Source organism: Chroicocephalus ridibundus, chromosome 3 (genome assembly GCF_963924245.1).
Source record: "Chroicocephalus ridibundus chromosome 3, bChrRid1.1, whole genome shotgun sequence".
Taxonomy (NCBI): domain Eukaryota; kingdom Metazoa; phylum Chordata; class Aves; order Charadriiformes; family Laridae; genus Chroicocephalus; species Chroicocephalus ridibundus.
In genome coordinates, this window is record NC_086286.1 from 76,389,194 (window position 1) to 76,414,669 (window position 25,476).

A 25,476-nucleotide genomic window follows, 5' to 3' on the forward strand; every position below is an offset into this window, starting at 1 on the left:
GAGGGGAGCCGCCGTGACTTGCTCCCGCGCTGAGCAGGGGAAGGGCACGCTGTGTTCCGGGTCTGGGGGTCGGCTGGTGAAGCAAAGGTCTCCCACCGGCCGCGGCCCCTACCCCTGCCCCACCGCCGCCGCGGCGACCATGCGCTGCCGGGCCCGCAGCAGGCTGAGGGGGTGGTGCCGCTCCGCGCATGCGCCAGAGGCCTCCGCTGAAGGGCGGGGACACACGACGACGCCCGCCGGCGGACCGTACCACACCACTGCGCGGCGTAGGGGTGGGCGAGGAAAGCGCTTCCTCCAAGAGTTCGCTTATGAGGATTCCTTGCTGGCTCCTTCCCTGACTGTGTGTTTGAATGAGAGTTAAGGGCAAGGAGAAGCAGGATAGAGCCGGGTCTCGCTCGCACGCCTCCTCTCACGCTTCTCTCTCCCGCGCCGAACCCCGGCGGCGGCGGATTAGGCACGTCCGGCTTGCTTCCCCCCCCCGCCTCGCTGCCGATGGTAGGGCCCGCTCGCGCTGCCTGTGGCCCGGCGTCGCGAGTTCCCGCTCTCCCGCGTCCGCCTTCTCCCGCCCCTTCCCTCCTCCGCCTCCTCCCTCCGTGCCGGCTCGGCGGTCGCCTCGGCCTCCCGTTCCCTCCCCCCGGCTCCGGCTCGGCCCCGGCGGCGGCCCTATGGCGTACAGTCAGGGCAGCGGCAAGAAGAAAGTCTGCTACTATTATGACGGTGAGCGGGAGCGCGCGGGCGCGTGTGTGTGGAGCCCTTCTAACGGCTGCCCGGGGCGGCCTGACCCTGTCCCCCGCCATTACGGCCCACCCCCCTTCACGGTACCGTGGCGGTCCCGGTTTGGGGTGGGGGGGTCCCCGCCGCCTCCACCTGCGGCGCCGCCGCCGCGCCCCGCTCCTGCCATCGGCCCTGCGCGCTCCCGCCCCGCCGCGGGGCTGAGCCCCGGGGGGCCGAGCCCTGGGGGGCCGCCGGGCGAAGGGGGAAGCGGCGGCGGGAGTGGGGGGTTGGGGGGGTGGCGGTGGGGTTGGAGCCAGGGGAGGTTGAGGTCGGGGAGCTGCCTGCAAGGCCCAGCGGGATGAATGCGGTGTCTATTGTTCCCCCTTTCCCCCCCCCCCCCAACACCACCAAAAAAATAAAGAAAAAAGAAGAAAAGTTGAGACACTCCCCTCCATCCGCTAAGCACAGAGGCGTTTGGAGTCGCTGCCGCGTCTGGCTCCTCCCCTGCAAAAAAAAAAAAAAAAAGTCTAGGTCATGTGTAGCTTCGGCACCTGGTGGTCCTCGGCGCTGGGGCCTTGCCCTACTGCTGCCTCCCCTCCGGGGGGCTGGGGGCTCTGCCTCCCCAAGCCTCCCCCAACACGTATCAGAGCGGAGGTTCGGCTTCCACCGGCCCCTCCGCCCGCCAAACACGAAAGTTGTGTGCGTGGGTGTTTAATAACAGTGAAATGGGAGTCGCTGCGTGCAGGCCGCCCGAGTTCGCCCGCTTCTCCGGCGGGGACGCGGCGAGTCGCGATCTGCGTTGTCAGCCGCGGCGGAAAACAGTGCATCGAGCCCCCTGCTTACTTTCAGATATTTGCAGCGACTTGTTTGTGGTTCTCTCTGGCCACAGGCAGCAGCGAGAACTTTTGGTTTTCTTCTTGAGTTTGCGTTTGGTTTTCTTTTTTTTTTTTTTAATTGGGAGGGTAAGCTCATTGGTCAGATTAGTTAAGAGCTTTTATATATTTTTTTAAATTGCCTCGGTGGTGTTTTAGACTGGTATTGGTAGTATCCAGGAAAGAGTGAGGTTGAGGCTGTTCTGATGTAGGGTTTTGGTGTGTTCACCATTTTGGAAATGAAGATGAATGGTTAAACCCGCTAAGATATCAAAGGTGTCCGCTGCTGTAGCAAATCTGCCATTCTTTAGAAATGGCAGATCTTGTGGGGCCTGTCTTGGTTTGGTTTTCTTTACTACACTAAAGAAGGCCGAGTCGTGGTTGCCGCCCCCTTCTCTTTGTTGCTAGCTCTGGTTCTTTGTTCAGCCTAAAGGGGAAAGGAGGCCCCTGTTAGGGAGAGTTTTGGTGAGGCTGGAATCTTACTTTTCTTTGGGAAGAGGGATGACTTTTTGCTTTGTTGAAAGGAAGACTGCAGTGATAGTTCAGAAGCTTTCTCTCTGCAAATGTTTGCCTGAGTTTTTTTAATCAATAAGCTTTTTCTTTTTTTTATTTATTATTTTAAATAAAGTCACGTGGTTATAGTTTACTAGGTATCAATATCTTCAGTTTTTCTGTGGTCCCTTTATTTTCATGGTCGGTGCTAGTGTCAGAGTCTCCCTTAACAGCCAAAAAGCTATGCCAGTGAAGAGGGGGGAGAAACTGGAGAGGGAAGAAGTTTTCAGGTGGCAGAATAATGGCGACTTAAAAGCAGTTGTAGCTCCTATCTTGCTTGAATATGTAGACTAGGATAAATGTGGTTAAGAATAGTGTAGAGAAAGGAGTATCTGTTGTAAAAGCGATTTTTAAAAAAGTGCTTTCTCTGTGGCAGAAATTTAGCAGCTTTGGAATGGTTTTGATGCCTTTTTTTTTATTGCCAAATACAACAGTTATTTTACACTTATTTTGTAAATAGCGCTATTAGAATACTTCTGTATTTCTATAGTAGGTAACACTGATTTGTGGTTCATCTGGCAATTCTAAGTATCTTGTAACTGTGTTGTACCGGCAAAGTCTTGAGTCAAGGTGAGGGGAGTGTTTGAAACCTTAAATAACTCAAACCAAAAAATACAATGATACCTCAAGCACACAACTGAGGCAGTGGTGTATCTCCAAGTATGTCGTAACTGAAGTAAATTACCATTTATTGTCATAATTTTCCCTCCACACATACTTTCACTTTGTTTCTTTAAAAGTATACAGTAAAAAGTGTTGAAAAGTGCTAGAAGGCATATATGCATATCTTTGGGATGCAATAAATTCCTACATGCTTTTTGGGAAACTTGGTGTGATTGTCATCTAAAGTTGCATTTTTAAAGTAGCCTGTAACTTACAAAGTTTTTTCAGAGTGTATTGCTTGTTAATGCTTTCTGATAATTAAAAGCTTTAATAACCTTCACACTGTACCTGGAACCAATAAACTTTGGGTAGAAGAAGCTTGATTTAATTTTCTGCAGTTTGTTTGTAATAGACTGTCAGCCATATCTGGTTTGCAGAATTTGCATTGCTCGCGATCATGCTCAGGTCAGGAATTTTTTTTTAATTTGAGACAGTATACTATAGGAAGAACTAAAACCTCACAAATTAAGACATTTTAGCCATCTTACCTAAAATATTTTTAGCAACTGCTTCTAGTCTTAATATATATGACCGTAGCTTACCAAAGTCTGTTGTTCATGCTCCTTACAGTCATGCTAGATATGGAAAGATATTGTAGCATTTGTTTTAGCCTTTTACCATGTATCTTCAGGTTGTTGCCACGGTCTTGCAGCACGTGGCTTGGGTACTTCAGTGGCCTCTTCCAAAATAGATACATGTTGTACAGTTGCCCACAGCAATGAGGACAGGACCCAGAGGGTCTTTCCAACTGTGCTCCTGTACATCTAGGCACAGATCTAGAGAATCGTGCAGCAGCTAGCATGGCTACAGTTAATAAGTGTACTTATTCCATGTCAGTGCACTAGCAGTAGTGTATAGGTTGCTTCTTGTGCATAATTTAATGTGGGTGTTCAAAAGGCTCTACCTTCATGAAAAATGTCAGAGATCTGCATCAGAATGTGGTTGGTTCCACCCATAACGGCGAGACGAAACCTGTTTTAATAGGGCAGTATGCAGCTATATTCAGATAGTTTTTAAGTACATTAACACGTACAGTTTAAGTTCATCTCTGCAGATATAAGCTTTACCTGAAGAGTGTTTCATGGAGACTCATCAGTGTTTTGTGCAGTGGCTTCTGAACATGGTGGTGGTGTCCAACCTCTGCTCAGGGGTCAAAAGTCAGAACTTTGCTAGTCTTGTGATGACTGCTTAATTTTAAAAACCAGAACAAAACCCCCAACCCTTCAGATGATAGTGCAGTAATTCTAGGCCTGTTTGAACAGCTGTTTGTTAGACTGATCAAACATTGGCATACAAGTATCTAAAGGGTGGGTTGAAGGAGGATGGTGCCAGACTCTTTTTAAATGGTTCCCAGTGACAGGATGAGGGGCAATGGGCACAAGTTGGAACATAGGAAGTTCTGTTCAAATACACGGAAAAACTTCTTTACAGTGAGGGTGACAGAGCACTGGAACAGGCTGCCCAGGGAGGTTGTGGGGTCCCCTTCTCTGGAGATTTTCAAGACTCGCCTGGATGCAGTCCTGAGTAATGTGCTCTAGGCAATCCTGCTTTAGCAGGGGAGTTGGACTAGATGATGTCTAGAGGTCCCTTCCAACTCTGAAGTTTCTGTGATTCTGTGATTGATGATCCTTTTCTGGATTAATCTTTACATGAGTTCACCTGTTTGTATTGCAGAAGTCAATCCAAATGTAACTACTGCTATTAAGATTTTTTTCATGTGGTTTCCATTGTAGTGGTTATGTTTCTGCACTTAGTACAGTTCTGAAATACCTCATGATTTCATGTTAACTGTACTTTAAATAAGCAGAGATATGGTCGGTGTATATCACAATTTATCTGTATCAAAGTTACAAAGTAATGTAACTTACAAGTTACAAAGTATCAAAAAAGATAAGTAAATGTCATATCTTGCCTCTTTGTTCAGGCTGTTAAGACTGTTTTGTAGTGGGTTAATTTAAAGATGCTATTTTTCTATCTATTTTAGTAACTAGAGAGACTAAGGGACATAGCAGCTTTTGTTACTCAGTTGTGTGTTTGTCAGACGTAATTGAAGTTCCTTTAGGGCGTGTAGCCTCTTGTATTTTTCTATGTATTAGAATATTTAACATCTGTAGACCTTGCAGAAGTCTCAGATAAAGAAGTTGAGTGTCTAAAACTTATGTTCACCAAAGGAATCACATGGGTTTATTTTTATTTTATAGCTTTCAGAATTTAGGTGAGAAACTTTTATGAATTGAGAAGTATTCCCCCCCCCATATGTATTTTAACCCAAAACATAATGGTGTATTTGAAAACTTAATTTTCAGATAGGTCTTCTAGTCATTTGTTGGTATCACATTTTGCATCATGTGGTGAACAGTGCAGGACAATAAACTTGTGCTAGCATTAAACTGGTACTTGACTTGTCTCATTTTAGTTAAGGACTCAACTTTTCAGAGATTATGTTGTTACTTCTCAATGGGAGCCATTTATCTGATATTTTTACTGGTATAAAAGAGTAAATTTCGGTCTTTGAAGCCTTGCTGTGAAAGATAAGTATATTTGCCAACTTTCTGCGTATACTACTTTGCATTTTTTCCCTCTGCTTCCTCTTTTCAGTTGTGTTCTGTTCTTTTGCACTTTCCGTGCGCACCCACGCTGGTGAGTGATACAAAATACACCTACAAGACTTCTGTATGATTTTTACCTTTGTACTGGCAAGTTTAGGATCAAGTATCGTACTGCCTGCAATACTAGTCTTGTGCACTTGGCCTCGCTGTACCTGTTTTTCGTATGTATGCGTACTGTTGTCAGAGTCAGTCTGGCACTAAGTGCAGAGCTTTTTAGCTCCATCACTGGGGCAGATGTCCCATCCCTGCACACACTAGCTCTTGGTACACCTTGCTTTTCTCCCCAAAGTACTCCAGTAAGGCTGTAATATATTGGAGAAGAGGTTTCAGGATCAATGGATGAAGAGGTTTCAGGACCAGAGGAAGAAGCCTTTGTACCAGGAAGGGCACCTTCTCCTTCACTGGGTAAAGGAAGAGAGACTTTTGACACCTTTGCCTTCACCAGAGGATAATGTCTCCAAGATGGGTCCCCTTTGTGATGTGATGTTGGCTGGAAATAGGGTGCTAATGAAGAAGGAGGAACCTCTTGCGTACCTTTTCCTTCCCACACCCCTGCCAAGATACACATTGCAGCAGTCCCTTGAAATTTAGTGGGCTTTTTTGTCCATATGGTTGACTTTATTATTTTTTTTTATGATGCTAATGACAATACCCTTTTTTGTTTGTGATGCTAAGACCTGAAAGATGTAAATGGTATTGCCTATTGCTAAAGTGTATTATATTGATATCAGTTGTTAAGTCGTTATTGCTGACCTCTAATACTTATCCACAGATCTTCTGTTTGATTAAATAAACTCCCATTAAATTTACTGACATGCCAGTTCTTTTAAAAGTTTTCCTTTCTGGTAAAAAAATAAAGTGAAAGTTAAAAGATGTGCTTAAGTTATTGATTTATTATTTTTTTTAAGTGTACACTGCAGTGTATGTATGGTTTGTAGAGTGCTTAATTTTGAATCTGTTTAATTGATTAATTACAATATATTGAAGGATATGTTGCAAGTATATTTGGGAAACTTTTTTTTTTCTTTTACGTGAGGGAAAATAAGAGATCTTTCGTAAGAGAGAAAATCATTCTTAATTGTCTGCTTCCTTACCCATCGGCATTATGACTGTCAGGGACAATGACTGTACAAGCTGAAGTAGTTAAAATTAAAACAAAAGGTATGAAATATATACAGGTTCTTTAAGCCACAAATGCATTTATAATGAAATTTCCTCAAAAGTATCATGTTACTGAAAGTTACTATTGTCTTAAAAATTTCAAAATTTTAAGCTCTTACTAGCTTGAAGCTTTGTAAATCTGTGACTTAACAGTAACTTCACAAAACGAAGTAGGGCTAGTAAATGGTTGGTTTCCATCTTCCAGTCATTAGTTTCAAAGAGACGTGATAGGTCTTTCCTAAACACCAAATTTATAAGGTAGTGTTTTGTAAAATGTTTGGAACTGTTTTTGCTGACAGGGGTCAGGGTATACTCTCAGTACCTTTTGCTCTTGACCTGCATGTGGTCAAAAGTGCAGGCTTGCAATAAGTATCTGCAAGACTCCATGTAACTGCAAGACTCCTTAGTAACTGACAAGAAGTACTAATCTTCCAGTTAAATACCTAAGTTAAGAGTAGGTCCAGGTTCTTCAAAGTTCTTGACTTAATGTTAAAACTTGGTATTTTCATTGCTGTGGGATAGCTAAGAGCTAGGTGTTGAGCGATTGTTTTTCTAGGTAACCTCATCTTGCAATACATGAGGTTATATCTGTTTTTCTTAAGTGTCCTCGCTCTCTCTTTGAAAGCTGGATTTTAGAATGCTTTGAGACTTAGAATCTTACTGTAATGGCTGCTTTTCGTGGTAGTTGGAGATACTACTGCAACCTGACATTTTTCCTTCCTCCTGAGCTGGAGCTTGTGTTGAAGAAGCGAAACTGAAGTTGTTTTGTAGCAGTGCTGCTTCTTACCTCTGACTACCAGAATTTGTAAAATAGTATGACGTTTTGAAAATAGTATTGTTCCAAGTGGACAAGGTAGACCATATTGGAGGATGTGAAAGAAAAGTAAAAATTTGGTCAAAACGAAAAGAGATGCTCTTGCAAAGAATTGTTATGGAACTCTCCAGATGAAAGCCATTCGACAACTGGACATACCTTTTAGGCTTGTCTACGTTTCCAGAAACATATGGACTGCTAGTTCTGTTTAAAATGGTTTGTGTCTTGGGAATGTCAGTATTCAAAGTAGAGGTGTGTATGTTCTAACAGTACCTGAGCCGAGGAGAAAGCTTAACTAGCCCATGATAGCAGCCATTCTTTTCTTGGAAGCGAGCGTCAAATTTGTTCACTTAATTGTGTGTCTAGTTGTTCTCCGATTAGATTACAAGGTTCTGTTAAACTACTGTGGATCCCTAGCAGCAGGTGGCTGGGGAATGTTAGTCTGTGTGGTTGCAGCAATGGATCTGAAGCTAACTTCTGGAATGTAACTGCTAGGGTTAGTAGTTAAGGGCAGGCTGACAATGGTATTCTAAAATCAGCTCCTGCAAAACGGCAAGTTTTACTACAGCCTCTGTTATGGTACAACGTGGCTACATCATCACTAATTTCTGCTCACCTCTTTATTCCAGTTTTGTTTCCCATTACTTTATTCTTCAGTTCCTGCATGCTGTTTTCATCACTCTTGATTTGAAACCACTTATTGTGGGCTGCTTTGCTCGCCCACTACTGTCTGCTTGTAGTAAAGGTGTTAGATTTGACCTCCTTTTTGCCCTCTTGCTTCTGATGTATGACCTTTTATGCACCATTTGTTTTCCTCATGGCCTTTTTGAAATAGACAGTAGTCGCTTTATCGGTTTGTGGGGTTGTTCTGTTTTCATTTGTTTTTTTTTAATCATTGTACCTGCTTTCTTCTGGGAATGATTCTTTTAAGTAACAATGAAAAGTTGCTTTGTAATATGAATAGTTACTCATTTGTGTAATATTAACAGGTGATATCGGAAACTATTACTATGGACAAGGACATCCAATGAAACCTCATAGGATCCGAATGACCCACAACTTGCTGCTAAATTATGGCTTGTATAGAAAAATGGAAATTTACGTGAGTATAAGCAATAGAGTGTGTCAACTGAAGCATTATAAGGTATTTTTAAAGGGCTTCAAGTATTCTCACACAGATAAATGGAGAGAAGCAGAAGTGGAAATAAAAAAATACTTAAATAGTGTATTCAGAGCTTTCTTACTTGGAAATGAAGCAGTATTTTGTAGCTGGTGAGGGCTGCAGATTGTTGTCCATGTCTGGAAAAAGTGAGGTAGAGCCCCAGTAGAGACTTCTCACCAGTATTTCTATGACTGGGGGGGCTGGGCTATTGGGGGTACATTGGGGTAACTGCACAAAGAATTAACTAAGTTGTCTACTAACAGCAGAGTAGTTCCTGCTTTCTGTAAAACAGCACTATTCTCAGTTTCACTGTTCTCCTTTTAGGGTAGATTAGATTTCTCTCAAGTTGTCTGTTTTAGACAATTGTTAGCTGATTTTGCAGAGCACTGATTATTTCTATAATTTATTCTTTGTTATCAGCGACCCCACAAAGCTACTGCTGAGGAAATGACCAAGTATCATAGTGATGAATACATCAAATTTCTCCGATCGATAAGGCCTGATAATATGTCTGAGTACAGCAAGCAAATGCAGAGATGTAAGTGTCAACGTTGGCTACTAAATCTCTATGTATGTGCTTTGATGGTTAGCATTGTTTAAAGCTAAGAATTCAGGAATACAGAGGTATGAATGTGACTTAATGGTGTTTGGGGGTTAGAGAAATACTGTAACAAAAGTAACATGTGCCTGCCTTTAGCTACACTAATTTTGGGGCTTTTCTATAAAAAGCAGCCATCTTGGCAAAAATGTTCTTTAAGCTTATGGAAGGATTTTTGCCTCCCCTTTCACAGGGTGTATTCTAGATGTGAAATAATACTTTCTGTAAGCTTAAGTTGTGAGCTGTTTGCAAAACTGTCTTAAGATCTGTTCTAATGCAAAATCTTCCTGAAAAAGAATAGCTTTTAGAAGAGTAGAGAAGTAAAAATCAATGTGTGAAAATGTGTTTAAGTCAAGAAGAGGAGTTGCTCATTCCTGTTGGAGGGAGATAGTAAAAAAATGTGTAGTATTCACTGTTCACCCTTTCTGTTAATTTATTTCTTTAATTATAGGGATAAGCTCACAGTACTGTTAGGAATGCTGTTTGACAGCTATTATATCAATTTAAAAGGCAGCATTGTAACCTCTTTATGGTGCCTTATTCTCAGCAAGTTATCTTTCTAAGTAATTGTGCATTTCTTACCATGACCTATGTTAATCAGTACTTCTTCAAAAATCTGAAAATTATCTAATGTCTTGTTAATGAGGAGACAAAGTTTCCTGGGGAAACTAAAATAATTAAATAAATAAATTAGTTTGAAGTCATATTAGATTATAAAGACCTCATATTGTTTTTACTGCTTAAAATTTAGCCTGACAAAAATGTGGCAGGGGAGGTGGAAGTAGTTAAAGTGCTGAATGAACTATGCATTGCATGTGTGTCATCCATGCGTATGACAATGCTGTTGGAATGATGTTTTTGAAAAGTATTGCATTTCTTACACAGTTAATGTTGGAGAAGATTGTCCTGTATTTGATGGCCTGTTTGAGTTTTGTCAGCTGTCAACTGGAGGCTCTGTTGGTAAGTATAGGACAGCCTTTTTGTAGCTTTATTACATTTATGTCGGCAACTTAAAACTTTGGTAGTATATTTAAAACTGAAGCAAATATAAGTGGTTTTTGTAAAGAAATGATTGTGTATCGGTTACTTGATATATCTCGTAATTGACAGTCTGTATTGGTAAGAGATCAGATCTAGGATCAACTTACTTAAAAAATACAGTACTATTTCACGTAACAGATTTAAAGGCCCTCAGAAGTTTCTGACTGCGTTTCTTCTCGGTTTTGTGTGTCTTTTTGCAGCTGGGGCGGTAAAATTGAACAGACAACAGACAGACATGGCTGTTAATTGGGCTGGAGGACTTCACCATGCCAAGAAATCGGAGGCATCTGGTTTCTGTTATGTCAATGATATTGTGCTTGCCATCCTTGAGTTACTGAAGTAAGTTCAGTACAGGGGATAAAGATAAAATTATAGAAAGTGTCAAATTCAAATATTTAAATGTTTGACAATATGAATTGTAATTATTTCAGTGAGTTTTCATAGCCGATGTTGAACTTGCACAGTTTCAATTAAGAAAACTGGCTTCCGCAAGAAGTTTAAAATAAAATACAGGAAAGCTGAAAAGATAAGGAATAGGAGACTCAGCCTGCAGAAGGCTCCAGGGAGACCTTATTGCAGCCTTTCAGTGCTTAAAGGGGGCCTGCAGGAAAGACGAGGACAAACTTTTTAGCAGGGCCTTTTGGTTAGGACAAGGGGTAATGGCTTGATGGAAGATTTAGACTAGATAGAAGTATTTTTTTTATATAAGCCTGGTGAAACACTGTAACAGATTGCCTAGAGATGTGGTAGATGCCCCATTCCTGGAAGCATTCAAGATCAGGTAGGATGGGGCTCTGAGCAACCTGATGTAGGTGGAGGTGGGGGGCTGTTGGACTAGATGACCTTTAAAGGTCTCTTCCAGCCCAAACTATTCTATGATTATATTCTGTGATTATATTCTATGATACTATGAGATAGGTTTAAAAAAGATATTTAGAAGTACTTCTTTACACAGAGGATAGTGAACTTCTGGAACTTGCTGCTACAGGAGGCTGAAGGAAGCAGACAGCAACAGCAGTTTCAAAAAAAGAGATTAGACATAATCGTGGACAAGAGGTCTGTAAATAGATGTTAAAGACCTGAGCAACAATGCACCCTGTAAAACACCATATGCTGTAATTCTGGATGGTGGGGAAGTACTAGGGTAGCAGACTTCAGAAAATGGACAGGTTTACATGCTTTTTGTAAATGTTAATCTCCAGTTGCCACTCATGGGGACAAGATAGTGGGCTAGATGGACCACTGCCCTGACCCCTTAGGACAGTCATTATGCTCACAATCATACACCCATTTAGTTTCTCGATATGCCTGCTTATTTACTATCGTTTCAGTTGTTACTAAAGCAAACAGGAATATTTAGGGAAGATCATGCACTGAGCTTCCTTGGATTGCTACATGAATTAATGTGGCTGTTATGAATAAATAATGAAATAACAGCTGTGCTGCTGTGACTGCAAAATAAAAAAATGAGAGGAGTAATAAAAAAGTGATGATAGAATTAACTTTGAGCAGTAATGCTTCACTAAAATTTAAAATCCTGAGTGTTACTTGTGCTGCTTCAGGGGACTGTATTCCTCCTAATAGCATACAAATCTCATTTTTTTTACAAAAAAATATTTTAGGTATTTAACACTTGTGAATGGAGTAGCTGAGTCTGCTGGTGAGGGAAGGGAGAAGCAGCTGTAATTGGGAAGTGTTTTTTAAAGATGGAAAAAGTTTTGGAAAGACTCTAACAAATAGTTAATATTAACATATTAATTAAGACATTCATTTTAATGTACAGCGTGTATTTGGGATCTGTCTCTGCAGTCCAAGAAAAGTGATATGATTTTCTGTGGTTGAATCTTGAAGTTTTTAGCTTAACGTGCGTGTGAAGGAAGGAAACTTTCAGATAATTATGGGTTATTAACCATAGGAAACCATCCAGTTCAGTGTTTTGTTAAGCGAAAAATCTTAGCCCATCTGAAATTACGGCTTCTCAGACTCACTTTCTGTCACACTGTGCAAAGCATCATAAAAATGCATCTTCTGATGTTGATAGACTTTGTTCTTTACTGAACAAGGGATACAAAGGGATACTTACTGTTGTTTCCAGTGCTCTGAGGCTTCAAACAGCTGGTTTCTCTATCCATCTCAAATAAACTGATCTGAAACTTGCAATAGTTAAGGAAATAATAAGCAGTAACATAATAAATAAATTCATGCTAATAGTAAGCGTGATACAATTGGAAATAAGAATGTGCCTATTTTTACAAGTTGCAGAGGTGAAGAAGAAAAGTTGATGGAAAAGAAGTATTTAAAATTATTTTTTGCGGGCTTATGGAACAGGGGTTATTCCTGCTCATGGCACTATGCTGTTTGAAGTGTGCACTAAGAGATGTTTTAGTGCAGGCTGTGCTGGTAATTACTGAGAAGGCAGAAAGAAATGCCCTGTGAAAGGAGCGAATTCAGCAGATGTGAACAGCAAAGTGGTGTGAACAGAAACAAGGTATAGCTTCTATGGAGTGAGACAACTTGGTGTAACTACTAAATACATTACATAGTTTACTTATTTTTATGAATATAAGCTTATTTTCGTTATTATCCAAACTGTACTGAGAATTCTAAGAGCATATCGTTACTTCAACTAAAATCATCAAAATGTTCATAATCTTGGATTTTAGTGTTTGGTTGGGTTTTTCATTAGGTTTTTCCTTGTTAGGCATCAGTATATTATGAACGTAACAGATAATGATGATTTCTCATATGTGATTTTCTTTCTAGGTATCACCAAAGAGTGTTGTATATTGATATTGATATCCATCATGGTGATGGTGTTGAAGAAGCATTTTATACCACAGATCGTGTCATGACAGTATCATTCCATAAGTATGGTGAATATTTTCCGGGCACAGGGGATCTTAGGGTAAGGTTGAACATGAAATTTCATTAGGTGATAAATTCCCTCTTAATCTCTTCCTTGTAGATACTGTTTTAGTAGTAGGTTACAATAACTGTATCCAGTAATACTATACAGCAACAAGTTTTCAGCAATTAGGTTAGTTTGGAGTGATAGATTTTTTGAAGAACCTTAGGAAAAAAAAAAGTCAAAAACAATCAGGATAGTGGGGAAGTGAATTATTCACTTCTACACAAAATCAACACCTGCACTTTTGTATAAATTGTCTCAAATTTTAATTAAAATGTATAATTAGTTTAGTTCACTCAGATTTTGGAAATGTCTCTAGGAAGATAAACATTATAAATAAACTACATTATCTGTACATTTCAATTCTGCATATACAGTGAAAAGTAGCTGTTTGGAGATCATCTGGCTTCAAAACTTAATTTCAAATCATAGAATAACTTTATGTGCCAGAGCTTTAATAGTTGCAAAGCTTCAGCTGCAACTTGAATTTACTGTGTTTTATTTGCCTAGTAATACAGTTGGCTTGTTTTTTGGAATATTTCTTATGTTGTAAAGTGTTTTCAGTTCTCACGATGCTCACTGCTGAAGAACTTCAGTAAGCCCCACAGACAATTGTGTTCTAATCCTTATAGCTAGCTTGAAGGAGGGAACATTGGCCTGTGAAGAATTATCATTTAAGCTGTTGTAGAATCTCTGACAAAGCTGAGAATGGCAACTAATTTTCTTGGCCCTTCATATTAATTCTAAGTTAGTCATTCCTCATGTTAGGCCATTAGAACAGGAAATTGTTCCACTTCATAACTTGAAAGAATATTTGAAGTATTAGGATTAATCTATTCCTCGTTTCAAACTCTTACATCACACCTCTTGTTTCTCAGAGGCGCTCCCCAGATAAGTCAATCCTCTGGTATTAGCAAGTTTGCACATTAGTTTGTACACAAAGTTAATAATTTTTTTAAAAAAATTGTAAACACTTCTAAAGAGTTGACCTATAAAAATGCTGTGTTGGGAAAGAATTCACTGTGCTCCTACTATCTTTAAATTGATTCGAGAGATGCAGATATTTGTGTTTCTACTAATTTCTGGAATGTGTGCTCCCCAGTGTGCTAGTGATACGCAGAGGACACAAGAGCAAATGAAAGTTAAGCTTTAAATCAGTGGGGGGCTAAGCATTCATTTCAGTGTGGTTATTGGAGTTGAATGCTATTATGGTTGTTAGATTTTGTTAAACTGCATTCTAAATTGATTTAGGTAGAAATCAGATTAGGTATTGTTTTTATCCATGTGGTTTAACCTGACTGTCCACAAGGTGGTAGTGGTGCTTCAAACAAAAAGCAGCTCGGACCCAAATGTTTATAAAGACAAGCTGTTGTTGCTGAATTTGGCTAAAATTTTTTTGAAGGGTTAGATATCTTGGCTTTTTAGAAACAGCACTTCCCGTTGACAGAGAAGTTTATGGATTCTTCACCTCACCACACCCAGGACAAAGTTTAAAGATACACAGTTGAAATAAATAGAATATTGTATGTTATTGGGATTTTTTTAGCACAGTGTAAGTGACAAACAGTACCTCAGGCACGGTAACTTTTATTCTGTGTTGCTAGCTAGTATTTTGAAATTAGTATTGTCTGCATACAGACTTCAGCAGGCTTTATTGCAATTATTATATCCCCCATAGGATAAAAAAACCCACAACATTAACTTCTTCCTGCCTCCAGAGCTTGCAAAGCTAATTGAACTAAAGGGAGAACTAATTCTCTGAAAAGTCAGTGTTCCTTGCTTCTGCTCAGCTTGATCTGCCATAGCTGATTTTGTACATCAACTTTAACAGTCAAATCTTATCTTTGTTTTTGTCGGTGCATTCCATTCAAGCTTGTTTCTGTAATTCTTTAGTTAGTTGGTCTAGTTTGCTGATCAGGTTACACTTACTTGATGTGGGAACAAATTGTGCATCAGCCGGTGATTTTGTGATTGCAGCTCCATCGATGTAGCTGAATCTTACAGAGGTTGTCTAGTTCAGCTGCATTCATCCATTTTCTGCTGAAGCTATTGTGCAGTCTTAACTTCCGGTGTCCTTAGTAAGTTATTTGACTTTCTATGCATCTTAGATGGTAGCACTAATCTTGTTTTAGATACACGCAGGTAGGTCAGTTGAGACTGTAGAGCTACATAGAGGCCCAGGTTCCGTGAGGAAATTTGATCTGTTGAGGAATGGGCAACTACCAGAATGCTATATTGTTTCTTTAGTGTTTATAAACTGATGCAAGTATCAGTTACAAAAAACATCCCTTGAGTAGCTCAGGCTGGAAAGCAATTGCCCTGTTTAGTGGGAAGTAGCGTGAACATGTGTCTTTGCTATGGTTTAGGATGAGATTGATTTAATGCCTTCCCCCCTTCCAATCTGGAAAGCAAGGCACTATCACCTTACAAAAATGAGCATCTGAAAGCCTAGGTGATTCACTTGAGAGATTCTGGATAATTGTCATGCCCCAAATCAGCCAGAGTTGAGTTCAGCGCAGGGGTCTTCAGTATCACTAATCTTGCAAAACTATGAAATGTTAATAATGTGCTGGAGGAAGAAAAAAACCCTTAGCTGTTAACATTGTGCCTGTGCTACATTGGCCATTTACGTCCATGTTTCTTGCACACACACCTACAATAAAAGTTAGTTACTGGAAGCGGGATATTGCTGTTGCATTCACTGCTAAGGAGGCCCCACTGTACCTTTATTAGTGGGAGGGAACTGCTCTGTAAACTGGATCAGTTTCTGTCTTAGTGGTGAGCTAAAGGGAAGTAACAGGAATGTGTGGCAAATCTTTAGGTTTTGAGCTGATCATCAAAACAATAATGGATGGATTCAGGGTTTATTCTCTTGATTTTTTTTTTTTGCAAAGAGTTTTTTCTTTTAATGCATATGTTGTCCAGGAAAGACGGTAAGATAGACTGATACAGTTCCTGCCTTGTCACCTGATGGAACTGGAAATAATCTGCAAGTTCTTTTTTTTTTTTTTTTTTTTTGTTTGAAGAGTCTCGATTTCTTCAAGAGCACCTATAAGTAGCCTCTGATTTTCTTGTCTCCCTTTTGCTGCAGCTAGTTCTTCATCCTATGTTCAGAGCAAAGAATATGGTTTTTAAAACCTCCTTAAATCCAAATCTTTTGTACAGAGCCAAAGACGTGCATATCACTTTGCTGCTTCTCAGTTTTCTTTCTTGATTTCACCCAAGTATTTTTACCAGGCTGAACTAATCAGTTATGTTTTCTCTTTTTGTCTTAAGTCTTTGAATTAAAAAAAGCAAGTGTACTTCCTGCAAATTTAGTCTCGGTGTACAATTCCTACACTCCAAAATGATTTTATGGGAGAATGGGAATCAAGTAAGATACTTTGCCTCTTTTCCCCTTGCAGACGTGAATATACAAAATAGCACATCAGACTTGTGTATACTTTTTTCTGTGATACTTTCATGTGCTTCTGTATTTGGAATAAATCATTTTTCATCTTTGTTCTTAGGACATTGGTGCTGGAAAAGGTAAATACTATGCTGTCAACTTTCCAATGAGGGATGGTATAGATGATGAATCATATGGACAGATATTCAAACCAGTGAGTACTTTTTTTCTTTAAGTTCTCTGGAAAGGTACTGATTTCATTTTGTGGATCTATTTTCATAATGTGAATTAACAACTTGCTGTTTTCTACTGATTATAGATTATATCCAAAGTAATGGAGATGTACCAGCCCAGTGCTGTGGTATTACAGTGTGGAGCAGATTCACTGTCTGGTGACAGGCTGGGATGCTTTAATCTTACTGTTAAAGGTAAGCAGAAAAGTTCGTGTTTGTAACTCTTTATTTAATAGAAACCTCTATCCTTCATACTATTTTTCAAGACACTTGCATGATGAGGACTGGAGTCACAAAGATTTTGTTCATTACTATGATTAATCACCTCTTTCTTTGCTATACAGGGATGGCCAAAAGAAACCCAGAAGTTGCCTCTTTCTTTCTGTCCATCTAAAAAAGTTAAGAAGCTTGGTTTTCCATGTTCTTCCTAGCCACTCAAGTGATTCCCTTTCTTCTATGCACAGGCTTTCTGTAGCTTAAAAGCGATGTTCTGGAATGACAGGACGTCAGCAGTTGTCCTACTGCAGCACTTACTATGATGGACAAATAACAAAACTAGTGGTTCACTTAGTACGACTACAGATACTAAACATCAAACACCTTGTTGGGCGTAAAATAGGTATTACTGAACTGAGAATACTCACTGCATTGTTAAATTTATAGTGGTGTGTGTTATACCGAGCTTTATGTTAACATTCATTTTTATTAACTTGTATAGAATTAGTTTATTTTGGTATTATTTACATTTCTACCCAAAACAGTGATTCTCATATGTGAGATGAGATGTTAATTTATCAAACGTTATTATTATATTATTATTTTTTAATTATAATTATATGTTTTTTTAATTAATATTATTTATTTAAGTGACAAAATGTTAAATGTATGTTGAACTCTTGTTAAGCCTTGAGTCCAGCCTGTTTGAATCATTAATTTTCTGGGTTTTCTTGTTTTTGTGTTTTCTTAATGAGGCAATTAGAGTTTTGTAGGCAACAAAATGCAGTATAGTGTCTGTTGGGTCTGCAGTGTTTCAGGGTTCTTTTCTTGATTTGCACCAGGTGGCAAAGCTACTTCAGTTGCCCATACAGCTCAGATTTTTTTCCATCTTACATATCTTGGAAACCAAGAGAGCTGCTGCCTCCTACAGATGCCTTTCAGTATGCTGTATCTCCCTGGAGTGTGTACTGTCTTGGCACCAGTTCACTCTGTAAGCAAGACTTAGCAACCTCTAATACAGGTTCAAATTTAGAAGTAGAAAGGACCAAGTACTGATTTACTGTTTTCCCTTTTTCCCTCTTTGCATTTGACTGAGAAATTGTCCCTAGATTTGTCACTGTATATTGACATCAGTTACGAAAGAACGAAACACTAAACATTCTAAGAGCATTTCAGAACAGCAGCAATAGAGCATCATGCAAAGTCTCTGAAGACTGGGGTGGATAATATTCGATGTATTTTGTACGTTTCTTATCCGTAGATCTTGATTTCTTGTGAAGTTGTGCTTAGCTTTTGGGGGAGACAGTTCTGTTTTACTTGAATCAATTCAGTTCTCACTTGATAAGTGTGGCTGCATATATCTGATTAAATACTTCATTATACATTTTTCTATTTAGATATTTTGCATGTATTGTCAATTCTTTTTGTGTTTGACAGGTCATGCTAAATGTGTGGAAGTTGTAAAGACTTTTAACTTGCCATTGCTGATGTTAGGAGGAGGAGGATACACTATTCGTAATGTTGCTCGATGCTGGACGTATGAAACTGCTGTTGCCTTAGATTGTGAAATTCCTAATGGTAAATATTAATACCTAAATTAATATTTTATTAAGAAATAATCATGGGAGGGTTTAAGTGAACAGATAGCAAATATTTCTATAGCTAACTGTAATGCATCAGTTCAGGATAAGCTGCATAGAAAGCTATTGTTAGGATTTAGCCAATAAATTTTCAGTAGTTTATGCACTAAAATTTAAGCATTTGGGGCTTTTTTATGTCTTAGCAAATGCTTTGAATGATTGGATCATTTTAGGAAAATTCAAAACATGTAAAACTTGCGGAACCTTAATTGTAACTATTTTTAATATGAAGGTCATCAGTGTGATAAAATATATACTGCATTTTGATAATAACAGTGTAGACCTGTGTAGGTTGGGCACCACAGACATGGTATTCATAAGAAATTAATGAGCATGCAAGCGTACATTTTATGTAGTAAAATGTAACTCTTCTTCATTGTATCTATGACTCAAAAGTAAGTGAAAGTATATTGATGACTTTGCTTCCATTTGACTCAATTTTGACTATACAAGCTATCATAAAAAAACCATGAAAATAAAAAAAAGCAACACTAGACTTCTTTCAAATAGTTGAATAGTGAAGTAATTTCTTTGAAGAAGATCCCCAGTGATCCTTCACTCCATTTACTTCTGGCCAATTATACTTCTGGACATGTTTTTGGAATGCCTTTTTATAAAATTGGTATTTGGACTGGTTTGTTGCACATCAGTCATTGGCAGTTTCCACATTGGACTGCAACTTTTGCTGATAACCTTTTGCTATTCATGTATGTCTTGCTGGATTCATAGTGTTTCCGTCTGATTTCAGTGGAATGCTGCTGTCAGTGAGAAAAGAGTATTTGGACTGTACCTTTCAAGATGTATATTTTCCATCTTGCATGCCAATATATATTCTTTGTCAGCCAAAGCTTTTGAAGAGACAGTAGTATTTCTTTATCTTGTGACTTTTTTTTTCCACTAGCATGTCCGATTAAATGTACATATATCAAGTTTTTTGGATATTTTTTTAACATTCTTCTCAAGTTTGTGTGTCCCTGTCATCTTTAATCTGTTCTGAGAAAGAACAGTGCATTTCTAAATGTTGCAATAGCAAGTTAATCTTCCTGTCTCTTTTCTGTCCACCTAACAACATTGCATATCCTGTAAAAATTAGAAATGAAGAAACAAAACAAAGGGTTCAATTGGAAGTGGATTTCAGTGTCTTTTCTTAAGGGCTTCTGAGTTTTCTAGTTTTCTGTTACTTTATCCGTGAAGATACAGTCATATTACATATAAAATACTACTGTTTTTCTGCATATGAAGTCTTTGTTGACTTCATTTTGGGGATTCGATGTTTCAGTCAGGGGAAGGAGAGGAACGGACAGCCATGGTGGGCATCACTGAGCCACTGTACAGCGCTTACCGTCAGTAATGAACTAGCTGTGATCTTCAGCCTAATGATACGTATTATACGTTTAACTGAAGAAATATTTTGAATAGCTCACTTAAACCTTTCAAGCTGGACTAACTTTGAAAACAGCTCTAATAAATCATCAGTTGATCTTCTCTTTTCTGCAGAAGTATCATTTTTAGTTGTTATACCAAATTTGTTACTGGTGTTGTTCCAATGTATGTTCTAACATGATTACAGTAGAATTTTCTCTTGCTCTTTGTATTTTGCCAATATATTTAAATTCATCTATTGAATAATTTAGAGGAAAAACACTGAACGGTTCAGGCAGTACTTAAGTATTACTGCTTACCTGAATGCTTCAGGTTTGATAGTTCTCTAGCTAAAATCCTGTCAAAACTACTGCTGTATTTAAAATCTTGAAAATCTTTTTTTGGGTCACAAAGTTGTCTTTTATGTTTTGTTTATAGAGTTGCCATACAATGACTACTTTGAGTATTTCGGACCAGACTTCAAGCTTCATATTAGTCCTTCAAATATGACTAATCAGAATACGCCAGAATATATGGAGAAGATCAAGTAAGTAGTGATTAACTTACCTGTTAAGTAGGTCACGTGGATCACATTTCTCCAGAATTTTGTTAGGCAGTTTTGAAAACTGTACACCTTTTTGTTACACACTAAAAATAAGTACTGAATCCATCGCACATATTTTTCATTTCTCTCAGAAGAGATACTTTTAAAAAGTCTGTTCCTATAACAGTATGTATGCTTATGAAGTTCTATGACTATAAATATGAAAATTTAAGACCCAGCCTGGGTTTTTACTTTTTCCAGCAGCCAAAGAGATGACTGTTTTACTTGGCTTCCCATTCTAATTTTGCAGAAAGTTTATCCCGTCAGGAAAAAAGCTGGTATGCTGCGATGAGTAGGACTTCTAATTCTCAGCTCCACGTCTAAGCATGAATTGAGATTGTCTTTGTAGCAGTCAGCTGTGAAAATAAGTCACATGTGAGCTTGGACATCCAAAATTGTGGAAAGATAGTGATCCATATGCAGGCAATTGAGTGACTGTGGCTTGACAAATTCACAAGGTTTGAGACGCTCTCGTTGCCAAGCTTTGGCTATGTGTTTTTAGCCTGTGCTGCTTCTGATACTTAGATTATTCCTCCTCACATCCTGAAGGTTTGATTGTAAACAAATGTTTTACTTCAGGGATGGAGTAATGCGTGCATACAATCAATTCTGTACTCAACTGATAAGAGATAATTTGTTATCCTGAAGTACTTTTTGCTTACTGGGGCTTGTCCCTGCTCTGGGTTTAAAAGAATAAAGCCCTGCCCCAAGTTTAACAGGCTGTTAACAGTGCACAGGAATTCTTTTGGTTACTAAAAATAGCTGAATAAAGATGTGAAACTAGCTGTGTAAGTTTGCCAGTACTGCTATAACCTGTAAAATTGTCAAAGAGCAAAATTCACCAAAGCGGTAAAAATACTAATTTTTGAAGTGGTTGGTGTATAGACTGTGATTGGTGCTCCTGACACAAAGATATAAATCACAATCAGATGAAAGGGTTTTAGTTTTTAATAATGTGCAAGGGGAGGAAAAAAACCGCCTATTTTTCACTGATGTAATTCTGCACCACTACTCTGCAGTAATAGTGCTCCAGCTGGTGGTCTGCCAGGCTGCTTGCTGTATATTGAGTGTTGCTGAGTTTTCATGGTGCGAGTAGGCTGCAAAACTTGCTTGCTCTTTAACACATCTCTGGGCGCGGATTCCGAGTGTTCTGTTAACAATCTCACCTCCTCATACTAGCACCCACAAAAAGAGCAATGACCCATCATTTCAGAGAATCGTCCTTCAGTTGTTTGCTTTCACAGAGACCTAACTCAGGGGACTCCCTGGATTGGCAAAACTGGTTTGCCAGGTCGCACAGAATCACAGGTCATGTGATTTGAACAGAGACAGAGTCTGTAAGGATTCCAAAAAAGAAGCAGTTGCCATTTAGCTCTTCAAATTGGGCAGAATGATACTGAGATAGTTGTTACAAGTGCTAATATTTGATGCTTGCCACACCTTTCTCTCTACTTGGACTTGTCCGCAGTGATAGTTTTAAGTCCCAAGAGAAGTCCATTGTCCTTCCTTCTCCTGCACGTGGTGCTTTGGAGTTGGGGGTCCATCGAATCAGGTTGCTCAGACAGGAAGGAACTTCTCTCTGTTCTCCCTGAAACATCCAATAAGGAATCTTATCCAGATGGATCACTTTTGACCCTGAAGTCAATGCTGCACACAGTGTGGAAATCTTCATGCTTTTAAGTGTTTGGTTTGCTTTCTAAGAAACTAGACCATAGTTTATTATCCTACTTAATACTCTAGCTTATTATAAACAGAGCAATGCTGTCACTTGGTTCAGCCCAAGTCAGTAGTTGTGCTGACCCTGTGGGGAATTGGAGATTTAAGTTGATTGAAAGAAGTGTTTAAAAAGTTCAAAGAAAATGATGTTCAAGTACACTGTTGGATACTAATGATCTGTTAGGGATGTAACTACTTCTGAACTTGGCATGCTTTTTTTTTTTTTAAGTGAAACTGACTCTAAAGCAAAGCAGGTTAACTTTGAATGCAGAGTTTTCAGAATTAAGTACAAAATCCAAGGAAATACTGCTTCTGTGTAGTTACAACGTCCCTTGTCTGTTACTTGCAGGCAACGTTTATTTGAAAACTTGCGCATGTTACCTCACGCACCTGGTGTACAGATGCAGGCCATTCCTGAAGATGCTGTTCATGAAGACAGTGGAGATGAGGATGGAGAAGATCCAGACAAACGCATTTCTAGTAAGAAATACCTCTTCATGATAGAGCACGTCCAAGTGGAGTCTTTTTAGGTTTAATTGTTCAGAACCTTAGTCCTAGTAGTGCAGTGTTGGAAGATTGGCAGTTTTCTTTCCTGAGTAAAAAACTTTGCCACTGGGCTGCCAGTTTTGCTGTCCTCAAGGGGGAATCTCTGCACAAATCTGAACCTGTTAAAGGGGTTTAAAGAAGTGCTGAAAGAACGTGGTTTTTTGCATCTTATGAAACAGTCTGGCTATTTCAAATCTAAGAATTCCAGAAGTCTCACATGAACTGTAACTAAAGGAACACGGGACTTAGCTTCTGTGTTTTGCTATTAATAAAAAATAATGTTCCAAATCAATGTAAAGTGAGATACTCTGTTTTTAAGAAAAATAATCTTTTGTTTGGGTTTTGTTCTGTGTTTTTTTGGGGTTTTTGTTTGTTTGTTGTTGTTGTGACAGATAGGTTTTCCATACTTGTGACACTACCCTTAACTTTATTACCATCAGCCCTTGTACTAACAATGAGTTGTTCTTCAGCTATAGCTTAGGGTTTCCTGCTACACTTAACGCTTTTTGATGGTGGAGTAATTCTATAGCCTCTTATTAGTGCACTGTCCACTTTCTGAACTGCTGAAACCATGTTTTCTCCTGGGATTTTAGTTTCCAGTATTTTAAATTCATTTGATATATGTTAAAATACTCCCACCCTTCTCCTGTGTCTCTGTAAAGCTCTTTTCGGAAGTCATTGTGAGAGTCCCAGAGTATTTTGAAAAGATAGTGGGTTTATCCATAATTAGTTCATCAACATTAAATGATTATAGTATATTATTACTCATCCTTAACTTGATAGTTCTCTTTTATTAGACCTATTGTAGTTCACTTTATGCTTAATTAATTTCATGAATCTAAATCCTAGTTCGAGCATCTGATAAGCGCATAGCCTGTGATGAAGAATTTTCGGATTCTGAAGATGAAGGGGAAGGTGGACGACGAAATGTTGCAGATCATAAGAAAGGAGCAAAGAAAGCCAGGATAGAGGAAGACAAAAAAGAGACGGAGGACAAGAAAGCAGGTAGGACTCTGGTGTGGTTTCATCCTATATTTTAGAACTGCAGATACCAGTTCTGTGAGGAGAAAGATGCATTTTCTGCTAACAGCTAATTAGCTGTTGAGATGATGATTTATTTTTTCCATCATATTTAAAGCATCTATTTTAAATTAATCAGTTTCAATATACAGCTATTCACACTAGAACAGTATTTTTGGCCAAGGGTTATTGTTGCTTCCCCACAAGTTTGAAATCTTAGAGCCAGGGATTTGTATAGCTTAATGAAAATAAGGATAAAAAACGGTTCTTGACTTAAATACGTTAGACAAAGAGTTTTTTCTTGCTTTTTTTTTTTTTTTGGTGGAGTAGAGCCAACTAGTTTTCTCTGAAACAGAAGCTGGATGTGGTTCTGGGCATAGTGTAATTTCAAGGACTCTTGACTTTTCCAAGAACAGACTACATCTTAGGGCCAGAGGGCACTCAGGGGATACCCAGGTCTTGTTACGGCATACCATACCATCGTTATGGCCATTCAAGAGAGGCCTGCCCTGAGGTATTTTGAATCACTGGGCTTTGTGCCCAGATCACTCCTTTGAATGGATGCATTTAACACTGTATGTTAATGTGTAACCAACCACTTCTTTTAAAAGCTAGTTCCCTCTGGCTAGGAGCATGTACAAAAAAATGTGACTTGGTCATGCTTTTTTCTTCTGAAGTCTTTTAAGGTTTTTCATGCATCTCTTGGTATACTTAAAATCTTGTTATTTTTCAGATGTTAAGGAGGAGGATAAATCCAAGGACAGCAGTGGTGAAAAGACAGATGCCAAAGGGTAAACCCTAATTAATTAATAATGAATGTCACCTTTTTGAAAAGTGTTTGTTAATTTAAAATATTATAAAGTATTGATTTCTGTAGAGATCACTTTCACTTCCTCATAATACTAAATGTTTTAGATTAATGACAGTAGTAATTCAAAATTGCATTTCTGAAACAGTGAATTGAAAGAACGAAACAACTTAACAGTTTAATTTTTGCCTTTGTACAGAGCAAAATCAGAACAGCTCAGCAATCCTTGAACAAAAGATAGCCTCTCATCAATTGCAGAACATAATACTAGAGTTGGAGAATACCTAAAAGAAGAAAAGTTTTCGTATCAAGAGAGACTGCTGATTTCATTTTGTACTATTTGGCATGGACCGTATTTATTTTCAAACGGCTTTGTTCTGGTTTTTTGGCAAGTTGTATTGTGAGTTTTCTAATTATGAGGCAGAAATTCCTTTCTTCACCATGCTTTATGTAATAGTATTTAAAAATGGATGTGAGTTATTATGTTAAATGTCTAAACTGATCTATTAAAGTAATTTGCCTTTCCTGAGCTGATTTTACCTTTTTTGTAATTTTATCTTTATTAAAAAAAAAAAATTGTACTTGGTTGTCTTTTGTCCATCATTGAACTACGTAGAGGGAAAACTCCAGGTAAATTAAGCAGACTTACGTTTGAGTAGCTAGTGGATTTAAATGGACAGCTGGTGAACACACAAGTTGAACTGTGTTGCTTTCATCGACTCCACGCATTTCAGTGGCTTCTGCCTGGGGTGCAAACAAAGGTACTGGAATACAAGTACGTGAGGTTTGAACAGGCTGAATAAATGGGTGAAGAGATGTTGGAATAAGGTGGTTGTATGAAATAACATT

At 38.8% G+C, this 25,476-nt stretch overlaps 1 protein-coding gene across 1 annotated transcript; it reads left to right on the plus strand.

Annotated features, from left to right (window-relative positions):
• The first annotated feature begins 486 nt into the window (after positions 1–486).
• Positions 487–25,208, plus strand: HDAC2 (histone deacetylase 2). The gene is made up of 14 exons (XM_063329762.1): positions 487–717; positions 8,375–8,487; positions 8,968–9,085; positions 10,031–10,105; positions 10,387–10,525; positions 12,950–13,091; positions 16,604–16,696; positions 16,802–16,910; positions 18,369–18,509; positions 20,372–20,480; positions 22,603–22,733; positions 23,649–23,804; positions 24,553–24,610; positions 24,827–25,208. Exons 1-14 carry the CDS (start codon positions 666–668, stop codon positions 24,855–24,857), a joined length of 1,467 nt encoding a protein of 488 aa, XP_063185832.1. The 5' UTR covers positions 487–665; the 3' UTR covers positions 24,858–25,208.
• Positions 25,209–25,476: the final 268 nt, after the last annotated feature.

Coding starts and splice junctions, on each gene's coding strand:
- HDAC2 (XM_063329762.1), top strand. CDS start 666: ATGGCGTACAGTCAGGGCAGCGGCAAGAAGAAAGTCTGCTACTATTAT. Junction 13,092..16,603: donor CGGGCACAGGGGATCTTAGG/GTAAGGTTGAAC, acceptor CTTTGTTCTTAG/GACATTGGTGCTGGAAAAGG. Junction 18,510..20,371: donor AGATTGTGAAATTCCTAATG/GTAAATATTAAT, acceptor TTTTGTTTATAG/AGTTGCCATACAATGACTAC.